An 18,980-nucleotide genomic window follows, 5' to 3' on the forward strand; every position below is an offset into this window, starting at 1 on the left:
TTATTACTGCAGTTAACATACTAGTACGAATACTAGAAATTCGGCTATCCGGAAACGAAAAAACGGGTTCTAATAGATTTTTTCACGTAAAATCCAATGGTGCACGTAGAATTTTTCTAGTCATCACGGTTTTTGAGTTATAAAGAGTTAAGTATTTTAGAAGTTGAGTATTCAGTATTTGAGTTGTGTTTATAATTCAAAAACCGTGATGACTAGAAAAATTCTACGTGCACCATTGGATTCCACGTGAAAAAATCTATTAGAACCCGTTATTACTTTTTTTACTAAGTTTCCAGATAGCCGAAATACAGGAGGTGTCTAAATATCGTAAATTTCAAACACTCCCTGTATATCAAAAACAAAGAGGGCTATGAAAATTTGGTTTGCGCCATTGTAAGTTTCACAAAAAAGTAGCTCAGGTTCGCGAAAGCCGCAACATTCTATCTTTCATAATAACTGAGATACCCTGCAAACCCATGGAAATTTGGACACCTGTACAGTAGACCCTGTATAACACACCCTCATGGTGTTCAAAAATTTTAAAAATCAAATTCAATATTTTCATAACTGATGTCTGATTGTTTGAAGCAATTTCTAATTACTTCTTAACTAACTGTATTCCAAATTTGCGCCACCATTAGAATAGAGTCCAACAAACACAATACAAATTTTTCTGACTATTATCCGTCTCTTTAATCAATTCACCCATTATTTGTATGGATAAATATGACGTGAAGAGATTTAATAATAAGAGGTAAATTGTCCAGAAAAATCTTTCCCTGCAAATATTGTTTTTACCTTTAACATTTATGTTCAATTAAGTGCTAACTGCAGTTATAGTTAATAATGAACGTTAAGATTGTTGCTTATGAACGCGTGGTCTAATTAGAGATAATAGATTATTAATATTTTTAAAAAAATACTGTTCAGAGTATATCTCAGTACACGTTAATCCCGAACTGATAACAATTTGCTGCCACAGTGGTGACTGAAAAAAAACACGGAGATTTTGTGCTAGATAACTTACATTCTTCCTGGTTCAGCTTTGTTCGCTTGGTTATTTTGTCTGTTACTATTACACTACTTATTGTTTTTGAAATTTTTGTTATAATTGTTGTAAATTTTGTATCTTTTGACGCTTTTATTGACGATACTTACGCAAACCCCTTTGCGACTCGATTAAATTAAAAAAAATCTTTAATTATTAGCGAATATTACTTTTTCTATTCCTTATAGCGCACCTTTACCACAGAATAACTGTTATTCTGTGCCTTTCCCATCTGGAAGTGAGTGCATTTATTTTTGTTACACCCTGTACCAGGATTATTAGTAATCCTCTAGATTCCTGTGTTGCGTCTGTTTATCAAAATAACAAGATCTACCTTATTGAACTACAGTTTTATAAAGACGTGTAGTGACACTTTCGTCTACACAAATTGTCATACAGTCAAACACTTCACTGTTATTTATTATCACTATACAGGTGCCTATTATGTATGGAATATAGTATACCGGGTGTAACAGGATCATGGTACACCCCTCGTATCTCCTGTAGTTTTGAAGATAATTGATTCAAATTTGGGACATCCTATACACATGATAAAAGACACTTTTTGACATACAAGTAATTGTTTTTTCAATTCCGGTTTTACCGGAAATGACACTAACTTTAGATTTTTAAATGGAACACCCTGTATATTATTACATTTTTGAAATCTGAATAATTTTCTGAATCCAATGGTACCACATAAGTGACATTTCAAACGTCAATATTTTTTAGAATTTAATGTTTAATTTTCCATTTAAGTGTGCCATGAGAGTTCCGTTTTATTCTAATTAACCCGTCTAATGCTAGAAAAATCTAAATTCCGCCAAAAATACCAAATTACGTGATTTATGTGCAAATAAAGTTCATCAAAATGGTTTTTGGGGTATAACCCAATTTTTTCTAATGGAACCATATTGGTACCGTGGTACCATTTATTAGTACTATTAATAAGAAATTTATTTATACCTAGTATTAGAATATACGATAAATACAACAAAAATTACAGCTAAACAAAATAAGAAAATACAATTTTGATCTAAACACAAAACATTACATCAGTTGTTCAAAATGCTGCCCATTAACGTCATTGCACTTCTGAACTCTCACAGCTGTTTCCCGAAGAACATTTTCCAATTGCTCGGCCGTTATGCTATTAAGTGCTCGTCTTACTCGTAGCTTGAGATCTTCACGGGTTGTAACAGCGGTTGCATAAACAATGTTTTTTAAATGGCCCCAAACAAAAAAATCAAGGGGTGTCAAATCAGGTGATTTTGGAGGCCACCTTATTGGACCATTCGTTGTCTCCGTATCTTTGTTGAAGATCATTAGTTATTGTTCTTGAATTATGGGGAGGAGCTCCATCTTGTTGGAAATACATTTCCTGTTGTAAATGATGGGGTAACTGGGCTAATCTACTCGCAATTTCATTTTGCAGAAATCCTAAGTATCTGTCTCCAGTCAGGGGTCCTTCAAATATTATTGGACCAATGATTCTACTACCGATTATTCAAAGCCAGACATTGAAACCGAACCGCACTTGAAAGTTGCCCTCCCGCGATAAATTTTGATTTTCTTGTGACCAATATTTTGTATTTTGTCTGTTGAATAATCCCAAATTCATAAATCTGGATTCGTCCGAAAATAAGATCATTCCCAAAAAATCATTGTTTGGCTGTACGTTATTCTGCAAAATCCAATTGTAATATTCCATCCTACGTTCGTAATCATTTTCATACAAGTGCTGGTGCAATTGGTATTTAAAAGATTTATACTTGTATTTGTGCAAAATTCGGCTTACCGTTTGGTGACTGATATCTAATTCAAACCCAATTTGTCTTAAAGAAAGAGTCTTATCAACTTCTATTGGTGCCAAAACATTAATTTCCGTTTCTACGTTAATAATTGAATTATCTCGGGATCATGGTTGGGCTCTCTTCGGAATTGATTTGAAGACAATTAAAATAATTTCTCGCTGGACATTGTCTATCCGGATATCGTTCGGCATGAAGGTTTCTAGCTACAACGGCATTTCTTCTACATTCCCCATAAATAATTAACATGTCCACTTTTTCATCTCTTGTATAAGTTTGCGGCATTTTGAACAAAATTAACAATAAATGTAAACACTTTTTAAAGACACAATAAAAACACCGATAAACAAACAATCTACCTTGTATTTGACATATTAAACAGTTTCATTGTTTCCAAAGCCACCGTAGTAACGTCTTAACATTTAATTAGATCAAAATTGTATTTTCTTATTTTGTTTAGCTGTAATTTTTATTGTATTTATCGTATGTTCTAATACTAGGTATAAATAAATTTCTTATTAATAGTACTAATAAATGGTACCACGGTACCAATATGGTTCCATTAGAAAAAATTGGGTTATACCCCAAAAACCGTTTTAATGAACTTTATTTACACATAAATCACGTAATTTGGTATTTTTGGCGGAATTTAGATTTTTCTAGCATTAGACGGAACTCTCATGGCACACTGTTGTGGTACCACCCGTTTACGTAGTACTGCTCACGTAGTATTTATCTTTATAATAATAGGAATATAATAAGTTTACAATATAATAATGTAGGTATCAAAAGTAATGATTCTGTAACTAAAAACCAAACAACCACCAGAGACATGTGTGAATAATAAATATATCAGGGGACCGAACCAGATGGGAACAACCCCTAATTCTCCTTGTCTCTGCGTATATCAAGAAACAGATGGAAACATACTTAGTTGTATGATATTTTGCTTGGGAAGCACTGCTGTAAAAACAGAGTTCACTAGGAACAGGGGGGCCGAAAAGCCGAAAAGGCACTTCACGAAGGGCAGTCGAAAAGTCAAGTCAGTCACATTAAGTTAGTCGTCTCTATTAGATCGAGTTGATCAGTTAGTTTTAGAACAAATTGTTACCGGTGGTCATCGTCGTCTCTTAAATAAAATTTAACTAAAATTAAGAACAGAAGAAAGTTGTTTAATTTAATAAATTGCCCTTCACAACGAAGAAATAAATATCGGTGGCGGCGGTACACAACACTTAAATGGAAAATTAAACACTAAATTCTAAAAAATATTGACGTTTCAAATGTCACTTATGTGGTACCATTGGATTCAGAAAATTATTCAGATTTCAAAAATGTAATTATATACAGGTGTTCCATTTAAAAATCTAAAGTTAATGTCACTTCCGGCGAAACCGGAATTGAAAAAAAAATTACTTGTATGTCAAAAAGTGTCTCTTATTATGTGTATAGGATGTCCCAAATTTGAATCAATTATCTTCAAAACTAAAGGACATACGGGGGGTGTACCATGATCCTGTTACACCCGGTATATCTCGGTAAATGTTGACATTATAAAAAAACATTTTATACAAAAGTTGTTTAACATTTTATTTGCCATAATAAGACTGCATTCAATTGTTTTTAATCCAGAAAACAAATGAGTAACGAATAACACTTGATTGGCAATGTTCCCTTTCGTTAGGCTTATTTGATAGAGATTACTTTTCTGTTTACGATTCTTTTTACGTATTTACTCTTTACGTAAAATTTTTGTCCTCCTACATCAGAAAATTTTTGGAAAAAAATGTAGAAATTGTTTATTAATAAAAATTACTCAATAACATTAATCTAGCTATACGAGATCGTCAAGTACCTCGAATTATTATCGTAAATTAAATTTACATACAAAATAAAACAAATAAACGAAAAATTACTGTACATCTCCCATAATTCGAGGTACTTGACGATCTTGGATATCGAGATTAATGTTATTAGTTAAATTTTCTGAAATAAAAACAATTGAATGCTGTCTCATTATGGTAAATGAAATATTAAACAACTTTTGTATAAAATATTTTTTTATAAAGTGGATACTTACCAAGATATATACAATATTCCATACATAATGGGCACCTGTGTATTATTTTGGTGAATTTGACAGTTTGATTTAATAGGGTTTAATTTAGACAAAAGTTCTCAAAATTGTAATGTTCATAATTTGCCTACAAATCATTTTGCAAATATCGAACTGATGATGCAACAATATTAAGTTACTTTTAGTGTGCATCAAATTTAATATGCATATCCACATTATAGGATCGCCTCATGTAATGATACTTTCTTAATGAAATAGAAGTACTGGTAAGTAATGAGTGTTTAAGAAATGGCATTTTTTCCTTTTCTTAATGTTATGCATGATTTTTTTGTCTATTGCTTTTCAACAGTCATATAGTGTAGCAAAATCAAAAGAAGGAACGATCATAAAATAGAATCTCGACTTCCTATTAGGACAAATATTTCATTGTTCTGTCTAATAATGTTTATAAGGGGTGATACTACGATAATACCCGCATTTGCATTTCTTAGCCTTCTACAGAAGTATTGAATAATTTCTTTGCATTACACGGGGGTACAATGAAACACTAATTTCTTTTAACTAGACGACTACTTTCGTTCGCTATCGAGTTGTTATGCCAAATCCTTTATTTATTACCATAAAAACGATAAAAAGAAATGGATGGGTTGCGAAATCCATCCTGCTCTTCGTGAGATGGAATCTCAATCAGGAAATTTTGTGGACTTATTAAAATTAAGAGATAAGCAGGTGATCGTGTGTTGCAAGATCACGTTGAATTCTGTTCTTGTGTATATAAAGCAGTTCATGTAAAAAATGAACTAAATATTGAATAATAATGGTAGAAGAATACTGTCTTTTTTGTCTTGAATGATCTATTGATAACAAATACGTTTTCCTACACAAAGAAATACGTAAGTTCACAAGGGAAGTCAATGCAGAATTGAAAGATTATAATTAATTACGTACTGATAGAAAACAAACATAAGAAGGATATAAACATACAAGAATGAGGAGAGGATCAAGAATTACAGTGCCCGCTTTGTGGTGTTATGTAATGCCAAAGAAGAGAGAGAATAATGTAAACAACATAAAGAAATCAGTACCGAGGTCATACCATCAAATTGTATCAACAGAGAACATCGAAGAAGAAATGTATAGGACAATGGAAAGTAACAAAATGCATATGTAAAATGCAAACATAGAGGATAACTGAGAATGTTTAAAAATGTTTGATATTGAGTATGGAAAAGAATGATAACAGAAAGCAGGTGGCATAGTGGACAGAAGAGATAAAAACGCAAGGAACGGTAAAGAAAGAGGATTGGGATAATTATAAATGATAACTGAGAAGATAGAGGAAAGTTGCGCAGAAAATCAACTAAACTATTCTATCAAATACTAAAATCTATTGAAAATGAAAGAGAGTGAATAAGGAAAATGAAATTATAGAAAGATGTAGACAGTATTACGGAGAGTTACTGTACAAAGCATATGAAGCAAAGAAACAAACACAATTGATAGAATATGAGCAGGGATAAGACGAATTTTACCGATTTTACGACTTTATTATAAAATAAAGTATCCACACGTATCTTCAATGCATTTACCTGTTCCTGACTTGCACAGTCACGGGAAGAGACCCAATCAGAAGGTGCTTAACATGTAGAAGAGTGCTCTCACGCTGCCTCTCAATCTCCTGACACTTCTCCTCAGCTCTTTAATCAAAAGGAACTGATTTGGTTCGCGATCTAAAACTTTCGAAAGTGCAAGCTGAGCTCTTGGGGTTAAGACTGCAACAACGGAACCTTCTAGCTCCAGGGAGAAAAATTTCTTGTTTTAGATCAAGAGGTACTTCATTTGCCGAATATTTTGACATGATGATGCAACTAGGTGTACAATATAACCCACCGGAGTAGCGACTTTTTATTGACTCCAGGAAAACGAGCTTGAAAGCAGTACTACCGCATAATGGCAATACATTCCCATCAGTGTATTTGGTTTACACAGTAAATATGAAAGAAACTTATGAAATGTTAGAGGCAATCAAATATAACGATCATGAATGGTAACTTTGCTATGATTTAAAAGGAGTACAACAAACTCCTTACAGGGGGGGTATAAAGTAGTTTCACGAAATATTGTTGCCTTTTATGCCTATAAGATAGCCCTGACACTAAATAACCGCTATACAGGCTATAATATGGTTAGACTTCACAAAATCATTTCGCTTCCGCTTCATATCATGTTGAGCATTATGAACCTTCAATGATTTCAAAGAAAAGTTTCCCAAATAGAGTGAAGCAAAGCTGGAAGAATGTTGAATCCAAGCCTTTGATATCAAACTCATAAATAATATCGTATTAGTGGCATTTGGGCAACAAAAAAGATGATAACCGTGTTTCCATTGTGAATGGTTTGTTGATCCCTTGGATGGACCCCCCCCCCCTCCCCGTACGTCTTATTATTATTTCTTTTTAATTCGCGTAAGTCGCTCTAAAAAAATTCGAGAGACAACTTTGAAAAACTAATCACGGGAGTCGACAAATTTAATTGTTTGACAAATTTTGGTTAAATACGAGTTGAAATCCACCCAATCGTCTTCGACATAACCGCATCCTACTAAACCACGATTTTCCGCGTAACTACAGTGTGTCCGTAAAGTAACGGATATAGGCGATAAAATCATTATAAACGGTTTATGGAAAAATCCCTGAAACGGGTCTAAAGATTTAAATTTTTTATAATGGAATATGAAAGAGGATATTTTTCTGAATCTAGTACAGTCAATATTAATATTGGTTACATAAGAAAATTTTCGAGAAAAATTACTTTAAAGTTTAACTACTTTAAATTTGTTGAAATCATAAAAATAGCAGTAGCCATGAGTAACTATGGTAACCAATTATTTTAAATAATTTTCTAAGTGCCAAAAATTGATTTAGTAAGTAGTTGACGTCCTTAATGCAACATTTCTTGATTGAAAACTGCTTAGCTTATTAGTATGGTAAGCCAAGCGGTGACCAAATTTAAAAAACATGGACATCTTCGAGATATCTCGAAATCTGGCCGACCAACTGTTTCAGGGGAGGTTCAACACAAGGTAGTTTTGGCTGGGCATGAAAACCCTTATGTTACTGCCAGGGGTATTGGATCGAATTTGAAATTTGAATGTAAACGGTTCATAAAATTTTAAAAACCGCAAATTTTATTCCTATAAAGTAAATCTCTGTCACGAGCAATGAGTCATAGTTTTTCCAACAACCATTTTGTTACGATGACGAAGACTTTGTCAAAAACATATTATTTCTGACGACGGAACATTCACATTGAGTGTTTAAAATTGACAAAACTGTTTATACTGACAAAATTGCCGGTATTGGACAATCCACGTTGGATAAAAATGTCGCACACCCAATATCCGCAAAAGATCAATGTGTGGAGCGAAATCGTACGGGATTCTGTCCTGAGTTCTTACTTTTTGAGGAAACCTTAACTGGAGGGAGATGTTTAGATTTTTTCAAAACGATATCATAACATTGTTCCACCTGAATTCCAATAGTAGTTATTCCAACAAGATGCCGTGCCACCACACTTCAACAAGCTTTACTAAATCAGTTTTTGACACTTAGGACATTGTTTAAAATAATTGGTTACCATAGTTACTCATGGCTACTGCTATTTTTATAACGTCAAGCAAATTTGAAGAAGTTGATCTTTAAAGTAATTTTTCTGTACTAGATTTTATTACTATTCCGTAATAAAAATGGGGGATTGCCATTTGAAAAAAATATCGATGACGTCATAACTTGTTTAAAAATGGCGGAAAAAATTTAAAATCTACACCAAAAAATTGCAAAAAATTTAAATCTTTAGACCCGTTTGAGGGATTTTTCCATAAACCCTCTACAATGATTTTATCGCCTATATCCGTTACTTTACGGACACACTGTATATGGAATATCGAAAACATAAAATATGTCCTTCATTAAGAACACAGTCTACCACCTGTTCAAATTTAACTCGCGATTAAAAGAAAGGATCCGAAAATTTTCAAATTGACTATGTTATCGTAGATTTCGAGAATTTCCTGCAATTATGTTTTCTTGTACGTTGTGTCCTTATCGAGTCTTAGAGTGCGTTAAATATCGTCAATTAATTTAGTAATTTTTTTTCAAATTCCAAAGTGTCAAACGTGCTAAAAATAGTGAAAGTATTAAGCTACCGCTAAAAACCTTTTAACGAATTTTGGTCCCTATTTCAGCTGGAATTAATTTTCGATTTTCTAAAAATTTCCTGGAATAGTCCTCTTCATTTTATGTCATCAACGCAATAATAAATCGAACATTACTATTAAGGAATTGAGAACCTGAGACAATTGCTGATTCGCGGCTTAGAACAATAAGTCTTTGAAGGATTTACTTTTCTCAACATCGCTGCAATAGAAAAAGAATCATTAGAAAATAAGCCTGGTATAGTAGACGCCACGAGAGCTGGCAGTAAATAATAAATAAAAAAAAGTTCACAAACCGCTAGAGAGTAATATGTCTTAGAAAGAGATAGCATTAGTTTAATATGTCTGCTGTACAATTCAAATGGCCACGTCGAAAAAGTACGTCTGTTCTTCTAAGGGATGTAACTCTATAATTATAACCTCAAATCGAAACGTCTTGTCAGCGTTGTCATGAGTCTGTTAGTGTTTTCACAAGCCGAAAACGTTTTCTTTGAAAGGAAAATCATTAGATAATATCTTTGACAATGTTTGACATATAACCTCCATTACTAACATAACCTACATTTAAATGTGTGTGGTGAAATAATCTAAGTCGTACGTCCATATCTTGATTCATACCATTTTTAAGCGATCTGTCACTGCCAGCTCTCGTGGTTTCTACTATATAAACAAAAAGCGATTTTCAATAAAATTAAGGCCTATATTAGAAATTGACACAACCGAAATGCTTTGTTGATTTTATTTACAGATGATGTCTACAGAGATTTTCCTGGTTTCGAATTTTACAAAATTATCTTGTCGATTTGTTAAATTGATCGAAATACGCAGCCGTTGGTTTATTAGTATAAACAACTTTATTCAAGTACTCCTTGTGATTCTTTTGTTCAACTCCCAATAACCGGTTTTCTTCCATAATTTGTTGTTCGCTTTCCCTAAAAATGCATAAAAATATAATTTAGTATTTGAGGTATTTTTACAACAGAAATACTTACCGTTTCTTTCTCTCAATCTCTTTATCCATCATTTGAATAGACTTTTGAACACCGTTATTATAAGCTTGCCATTCCAAATCAAGGCGTTTCTCAAACTCTCTTCTTGCTTTCGCTTCCGCAATTTGATTTAATTGACCGGCTCTTACTTCCGCTCTTTCCGCCTCGTTCATTCCTTTATACATATATCCAATTCGACGGTTTTTGCCCAAATTACTTAAAGCTTGATCTGGATTTTCTGTCATCAGGTCGCTTGTTAACATGTTATACATTTCTGCCGTGCTATCTTCTTTCTCTTTTTGTGCGGCACATCGTTTCTGAAATTCTCTTTCATCGGCCAACGCTTTATTGTATCTACAAGTGGCCACAAGTAATTTTTTCCTACACTCTTTTTCCATTACATCCAATTCGACAGCTCTTTGATCTCTTGCCATTACAGCCGCTTTGTAAGCTTCCTCAGCTGCTTTTCTTTCTTTGTCAGCAGCTTCTCGTTCCAACATTTGTTGATCTAAGTATGCTTTAATCTGCTCTCTTTGAACTTTATATCGAAGATCACTGGCCAAATCTTCACCTTCAAATCTATATAAAAATTGAATTGTTGTATATTTTTATATGGAGACAACTTGTACGTCTAAACTTTACTTTTGTGCTGAAGAAATACCACATCTGGGATCATCATCTCTTAAACGAGCTGGAATTAATTTTTTAAAGTAATTCGGATCGTTTAAATCAAATTCCCGACGATCTTCTGGTTTTTGGTAATTTTTACGAAATTCATTAATTTCTTGTTGAATTCTACGTCGCTCCTTAATTACAAAATTAAAATTATAGTGTGTTGTTAATAATGTAAACAAGTAGGTTAATGTTTACCTCCCGTTCTTTTAGATCTAAAGCTTTAGAGATTTCATCGTATTTGGCTGTTTGAATAGAATAAAACCGTTCCACTTCGCGTTCTTCGGCCTCTCGTTTATGTTTTTCTGCGAGTTGTTTTTCTAGGGCTTCGTAATCGACCTATAAAAATACATTTTCTTTTCGTTGTTAGGGATGTTAAGTTAACAGAACAAAAATGCATAAAAAGTACCCCATAAAGTCGTGTTCTTGGATTGAAGATTCGTTTTTTTCTTTCTTCTTCGATTGCGCGCTTTCTTTCTAGTAAAGCGGCTTCTTTCCGATCTTTGTCGGTCATTAATTGAAAATTTAACATCGTTTTCAGTTAAATACCCTGCTTAATAAGAATAAATAGTATAAAATAGATTGTATACTGACAGCTTTTTTTGTCAACTTTTATGTAGAATTTCAGTAAACACCTTGTTAATTTCTAATTGAAAGTGTTTCTAGGCAACATATGTTAAATCGATAGTTGGAAATCGGGGAAGTTTGCAATTAATAATATATTTCATGTAAAGGTGTCGCGAGATGTTTGGTGTGCCCATATTTATAATTACTATATTAAATTGATTATAATCAATAGAAGTTAGTAGGTATTAAATAGGTGATGTTTGTGTATACCGAAATAGTATAATAATAGTGTAATTGCAATGATGTCGTTCTTGGGTAATCGGAAATACAAGGTTTATATTATGTTTTGTTTAAATAGCGTAAAATTATGAATACTTGTTTTTTTTATTTTTCACGAAATTTCATAATTAATAATAATAATAATAAATGCTTTTATTAGAAAATAAGCTTAATTGTATGAAAAAAAAACATAGAAAAGAAAATTGGCGAGTTCCAGCTTGTACTAGTAGTACAGCTGCTCTAACTAACCTAAGAAACAAAAAAAGAAAAACATGACTCGGCCAAAAATTACAAAGCAACAGCTAGATACAACAACAAGATTGCAAAACATGTCAGATCAGCGTTTGCCCCCATGTAGACATTGTTCAAGAAAACAAGAATTTTTCTGTGTAAATTTAAACCTTCATAGTGAGATCCCCTTGCAATTATCGTCCACCTCATTATATTTCGAAGTTATTTGAAATATGTATGACCTCTGAAACAAAGACAAACGATAGCAGGGTGGCGACAGTCTTCCGCGAAATCGCGTATTTATTCGGTGGACATCATTTCGGAAAGTTATCAGTTGGTAGAGATACTGTGGTTCCTTATAGTTTATAATTTTATGGTATAGGCACAAACACTGCACTTTCCTACGATGATACATATTAAGCCATCCCGCATCCTTCAGTTTATAAGATATTCTGTTATATTTTCTGATTCCATATATATATACCGAAGACACGAATTTTGCACTCGTTGAATACGTGTTACATCGCTAACGTCAATGCACGGATGGTAGACTTCAGCACAATAAGTGAATTGAGCCAAAACAGAGGTTTCGCACAACATCTTTTTCAGATGAATACCAAGGTAGTGTCGATGAGGAAACAACATCCTCAGATGATAATAAGCCCTGGATATACAGTTGGATACATGCTTCTTATAGCGAAAACTGTTGTCCATAATCATACCCAAATTCTTTACCTCACTAACCAAAGGAATGTTACAACCATCAATTTGCAAATCAATACTTTCTCGAAAACCATTACATATAGCGGAATTGCCAAAAAGTATATCATTGGATTTACTCGGATTAAGATGTAGACCGTATTCCCGAGCCACTTTATAAATGTAATCAAGGTCTTTTTGCATATTCGTAATACTCAACGCGAAGTCGCGTGGATCAAAGGAAACATACATCTGCAAGTCATCCGCATACATATGGTAGTCACAATGATTTAACCCCCTAACGATTTGAGATGTATATAAAGAAAATAGAATAGGCCCTAAAATAGTACCTTGTACACCCTTGTACACCCTTGCTCAAACAGCGAAATTCAGACAAAGCATCACCGATTCTAACCGACTGGTGCCTATTACTTAAATAATTTTCAATTAAGTTTAAAGCGGATTCACTGAAGCCAATATACTTTAACAATTCCACAAGCAAGTCATGACAAACACTATCAAAAGCTCTACTAAAATCCAACAAGACAACCAACGTACATAATCCTTTATCTCGAGTTTGTAAAATATCATTAGTTACCTTGAGAAGAGCTGTACCGCAGCTATGGTTTCTACGAAAACCAGATTGATGCTTTGGTAAAATATTATTAAGTTGAACAAATTGATGCAACTGATTAAACATAATTCTTTCCAGAACTTTAGATAAAATTGGCAATATGCTAATCGGCCGCAGATCTTTAGGCTCAGATGGGTCATGTTTTTTTGTGATAGGAACCACAATTGACAACTTCCAACAGTCGGGTACTTCCGAAGTTTCAATGCAAACATTGAGTAAATGTGTCAAGTAGGGTAATATAAATGGAAGACACATATTCAACATACTCATACTGATATTATCAGCACCGGCAGCTCTAGAAGAAATTGAGGAAATAGCTTTTATTACATCAGTTTCGGATACAAAGACAAACTTAAAATTAGTTTGAATCAAACTTAAAGGCGGTAAGTCATTAAAACTGAAACGCGTTGCGAGGTTCAAAGAAGGGACTGAATCAATAAAGAAATCGTTAACCTCATCTGGTCGATTCAAGTGAGCAGGGATTTGCTGTGAACATTTCGTACCACAAATACCCAAATGATTCAATTGTTTCCACAGTTCAGCACCCCGAGACGTCTGATATAAATATTCCAAATATTTTCTTTCTCTTCTAATGCAGGTTGTAGTAAAATTCCTCAGCTCCTTATAAGCAACCCAATCAGCACCTGAACGAGTACGCTTGTATTTATTCTTTGCCGTATCACGTTCGTCCATAAGCAATTTAATATTTGGTGTTAACCAAGGTACGACCTTTTTGGTAAAAATTCGTTACTTGATGGATTTGAATAAATTATGAAAATAATCTTTTTAACAGTTGTAGATCAGAATAGCTTTAAATTATGTTAGGAAGTGATACAGTACGATTGTCAGATTATAGTCTCCAATTCATTGATAATCACGTACTATACCATAAGTAAAGTGGATATATTAAGATATATTGCAAATATTACAAGAACCTTTGTAGTTTAGCTTCATCCTTCGACAAACAACAGCTAAAGAAAAAAATGGTAAAAAGAAAATTTCTATATTTACCTAATATTCTAGCGGTAAGTATAGCTGATGAAGACAGCATTTTAGACGAATTTAGATAACTTATTATACCCATTTTGGTTCAAAATTGTTCGGAACTACAGAACTCTTGAAACAAAACTGGCCTATTATACAGTGTGTTAATTAATTATCGTACCCAACGTCATCATTGCAAGTATGCAACCAATATCACAGTATTGGTATTGCAATAAGCAAATCGCTTTAGAGATACGCAAATAAAAAGTAATTGGTTGCATATTTGCAATGATGTCGGGTACGATAATTAATTAGCACATTGTATAGGTGTTTCTGTAAGTCGTGGCATTATTTTTAATCACAAATACATGAGTAAAAGTGATTCATGAAACATTTTTGGCCTAAACTGTTAGTGATGAATATGATGATGAACTATAAGCGAAGAGAAGAAAACTAGAAGAAACTGAAACAAGATATTCAATTCATATATCATTTTGGAGTATTACCATGAGGTTGTTAATGACAAACCTGAAACAAATAAAGATCTATTAAATGGAAAAAGATCTTTGCGGTTGAATTTGATTATTATTTGCGTAATCGTCATCATTTTTACTCTAGTATTTGTGATTAAAATTATGCCACGATTTACAGTGACATACGGTATAAACTTGTTGCTGTAAGAGAAATATTGCTTTTGTACAGAAACAATTTCATACGTAATGTGTCTTTTCCTTTTCAAACATCGATGAGGTACGCTTTTAGTAAAGTTGTTTCTCTTATTGGGAACGAAGGAAAGGATTCCAAAAATGTTACTACTAGAATGGTTGAATTATGTCTACCTACATTTTTTCTTTGCTACATTGTGAACACCTGCTTGTTGCAAGTAGTATTTTCGGAGTAAATTTTCTCCATGTTCATAATGCTTCACATAAACACGCCGTCTGAACCATAATGTTTAAAAGTTGTGTCTGCTGTGATTTTAAAGTGTTAATTTTACATGAAGGAATTAGGGATTAATAAGGATGTGCTCATACACGAAACGATCGTTGTACCTACATCAATTAAATTTTTTCATCATAAAAATCTTTGATTTACTGCTTTAATTTAGGTTGGAGGAACTTGGCATCTCTTCTTCGAAAAATACGGACCATATATACTAAATTCAGCAACGCAGCACCAAACTGTCACACGAACGCTGTAGTGGTTGTTGGTAAAATTCCTGAGCATGTTTTACTGCTCAGTAGTCGAAATATAGTTTATTTATAATACCTGACAAGTGTACTTATCCTTGAATAACCATATTTTAGTGTATGTGAAGATGTTTGTGCAGCATTCTTCTTATACTATAATCAGATAATCCTAGAACTGCTGCATGAATGAGTGCTAAACACTTTATGAATTGTTGGATGGACGCTCTTACACTCGCCATATTTTTCGGTATTGTTACGGTTCGTCGACCACGAAGTTTTTTTCACACCAGAACCTGTTACTCTCAGGTTTGCGGTGGCAGGAAAACAAAAAAATTACTTTTCGTTTTTTGCCTATAACTCCTTTATTTTTCATTTTTTCTATTAATGTAATAACTATTAATGTTGGGTATAGGACATATAAAAGATGTAAAATGAGACGCCGAAGAGGACTAAGTAATAAAATATGGGGGGTGCCATTTAAAAAAATGAAGTTATGGTACTCCAAAATTTTGAAAAGTTAACGTTCCATAGTAAAGTGGCCAAACGATCTAGACAGACGTTCTCGGCACCAAAACATACTCCATCATGTTGCTTAACCATGTTCTGAATCCTAAATTGATATCTCAAAAACCGAGTTTTCTCTGATTTTTTGAACAAATGTCTGCTGGTGCAGATTTTGTCTAGAAAAATTCGAATAACTCGAGATCGGCTGAATCAAATTGCAAAAAGTAAAGTTATTCATAAGCTTTGAAAACAGACAAATGTATATATCTGTATATACAGTGAGATAATTGAGCGTTTACAAAACAAGAAAAAAGTATACAAATGATAAGGAATCGTTAATTCTTGTTAACTTGCGCCTGGTTCTAAGCTCACGTTGATTCTTTTAAGGCGAGCTACTCACAATGCGGTATTTTGCGAGTAACTTAAAACAATCTTGGGAAGTTAATTATAAAAAATATGTTGACGTGCTCCTTCCAAGAAGATACCATCCACTAAAGAACGAAACTAAATCAAAAATAAAACATATACTATTATTAAATATAAATTTGTTACATTTATGAAACATGTAGATCAATTTAAAGCCTTTTTCTTCTTCTTGACGAAAATCCTTGGACTAGTGTTACCCATTGTTTGTTGTATCTTAGAATGAGTATGTCCAACACTCCTTTCACTGCTTAGAATCTCCATTCCCTCAGCTCATTTGACATACCGCGTTAAAATCCACTCAGTCGTTTTCGACATAACTGCATCCTACTAAATCGCGATTTTCTTGGTTGATTTATAATTAAACACATTGAAAACACATGCATATAGTCTGCATAATCTGTTGATTCCTTGCCCTTCTTCTTGGTTTCAAAAATAACGCAAATGTCTATTTTATCTTTTTTAAGGGGGCATTCCGGTCTAGAATCTCGATTTTTTAAGTATCTTTATTAATTTTTTTACCCAAACTGTTTACAGTTATTTATACGTTGTATCTTCTACATATTAGTACACATTTAGAGCATCTATAAGGTGTGCTTTTATTTCATTATGTTTCAAAACATAATGAGTTCAGCTGTTTTCGATAATAAATAAATAAATAAATACGCAGTCATGGCTAATTTGGGTGTCAGTGCGGTGGACTCGCTTCAGAGTAAATTTCAAAATACTGTGTCATCCTTTGAGGCAAAACTTGAGGCGGCTATGAGCAGCGTAAAAGAGAAGGGTTTGACTCCCACGGTTGAGGACCTAGCTAAAGAATTTTATGAATTTAGAAATCACATATTAAAATGTTTAAGTGACATGAAAAATTTTATAAATCATCTCGAAGACCGAACTGATAATTTTTAGAATTACTCAAGACGGTCTCCTTATTTATGGAATAAATGAACAGGAAGGAGAAGATACTGATGACGTTGTTGTTCAGTTTATCGAGGGACACCTAAAGATTCCGGAATTTTTCTTCAAGCTTGAGTTCCTTGACTGTTCTCATCGAATTGGTCCTAAAAGGAAAATCAAAGCGGATACGCTTTCCCGACCTCGCCCTATAATAATTAAATTTGTTTCTTATAGAGTCAGGATGACAATTTGGAATAACAAGAGACTGCTTAAAGGTACAAAATTTCTGATAACCGAGTCCCTGACGAAAAAGAGAATAAAGTTCTTTGCGACTGTGAAAAAGGCAGTTGGTTTCAGGAATTGTTGGACCTCGGATGGTGGAATTTTTGTTGCCCTTCCTAACAACAGGGTCAAGAAGATCTCTTCCTACGAAGACTTTGCCGATGCGGCTGTAGAGAAGACTGTAAGAATCTGAGCGTATCTTACACAATTACAGTCATCTTAGTGAAACCTCTCTATTAGCAATACATTTCCCAAAAGGTGATAGGGTAAACGCACCAGTGCTTGACCTGTTAAGGATTTTTTAATGTCAGTGTTTGACCGAGTCATATTATTTTTCTGGTAGATCTTTCTGCCTTTACATAAAATGATCAAAATATGATCAAATGCACATCTGATTCATTTAAAGTTACTTACCCTACATATAAAATATAACATCATGAAGTAATACTTTTTAAAAATTAAAAAGGAAAACAGTATTTCGCATTTAGCACTTTGATTACATTACTTGACCAATAATATCTAGTCTTTGACCTTAAAACCGTCAATGTATGACCGATTCTTAATATAATATTCATTTTCATTATTTTTCCATACAATTTTGTTCACAAATATTTTGACTCTTTAAGAACATCTTTTAAAACAGGAGCAAAATGTTCTTAACTTAACTTTTTACCCAAATTTTGTGAGGGCCATTTTAATAAGTGTTAAATTTAGTTAGTGTTAACTAAGTTTAACACTTATTAAAATGGCCGTTTTAGTGCGCACTTAACTTTAGATTAATTTTTGTTTTGAAAACTGTGTGTTCGCTGCATCGCCTCACTCATTAGCCTTCAGCTTTTTGCATTTTAACACGCCTTCAGCCATTTCTTGTTGAGAGTAGGACGATGAAGTGATAATTACAGTTTTTACATTTTTTTTTTTTTTAATCGTTCGAGGTTCCAATCATTTTTTGATACTTTTCGTTCTCAATCTTTTTCCACATGATGCACAAGTGTTATCCGATCCTTTGATCATTTCTCGTTGATTGACGTTATACCTGAAGACGCTCTAAAAAAGCGAAACAATTGTTGTACATAACTTCTGAAGAAATATACATCTTTGTGGAATTTTTGTTATCTACATAAGATTTCATTCCTTATAATCATCACACAATGAACCAGGAGTATCTCATCGCTAAAGTTAAACATCTTGGCTGCTTTTTCATAAGGTAAACCGCTACTTCTTGCATCGAGATCTTTTGAAGATCTTCTTCACTATTTTTAAACTTAGGCTTTGTTGTCATATTGGTACTGAAAAAATGTTAACCTGATTCATATTTGCTAAATTTTCCATATAGATTTTCCATGTTTTGATAATTAACCACTATAAGAGTCAGCGTTTGATCAACCTTTTATCGTTTTAATTTTGCAGACTCATTACTGCTTAAGTGCGTTCAATTACTTTTATTGTTATAAAAAAGGTTTAAAAAAATAGAAAAGAA

The 18,980-nt window shown here is 33.2% G+C and overlaps 1 protein-coding gene across 1 annotated transcript; it reads right to left on the reverse strand.

The window, feature by feature from the left end:
• Positions 1–9,874: 9,874 nt before the first annotated feature.
• LOC111429351 (RIB43A-like with coiled-coils protein 1) lies at positions 9,875–11,478 on the reverse strand. The gene is made up of 5 exons (XM_023065240.2): positions 11,220–11,478; positions 11,009–11,149; positions 10,781–10,944; positions 10,142–10,717; positions 9,875–10,081 (listed from the first exon to the last, which is right to left on the reverse strand). The coding sequence occupies exons 1-5, from the start codon at positions 11,340–11,342 to the stop codon at positions 9,940–9,942; spliced, it is 1,146 nt and encodes a 381-aa protein (XP_022921008.1). The 5' UTR covers positions 11,343–11,478; the 3' UTR covers positions 9,875–9,939.
• Positions 11,479–18,980: the final 7,502 nt, after the last annotated feature.

Source organism: Onthophagus taurus, chromosome 7 (genome assembly GCF_036711975.1).
Source record: "Onthophagus taurus isolate NC chromosome 7, IU_Otau_3.0, whole genome shotgun sequence".
Taxonomy (NCBI): domain Eukaryota; kingdom Metazoa; phylum Arthropoda; class Insecta; order Coleoptera; family Scarabaeidae; genus Onthophagus; species Onthophagus taurus.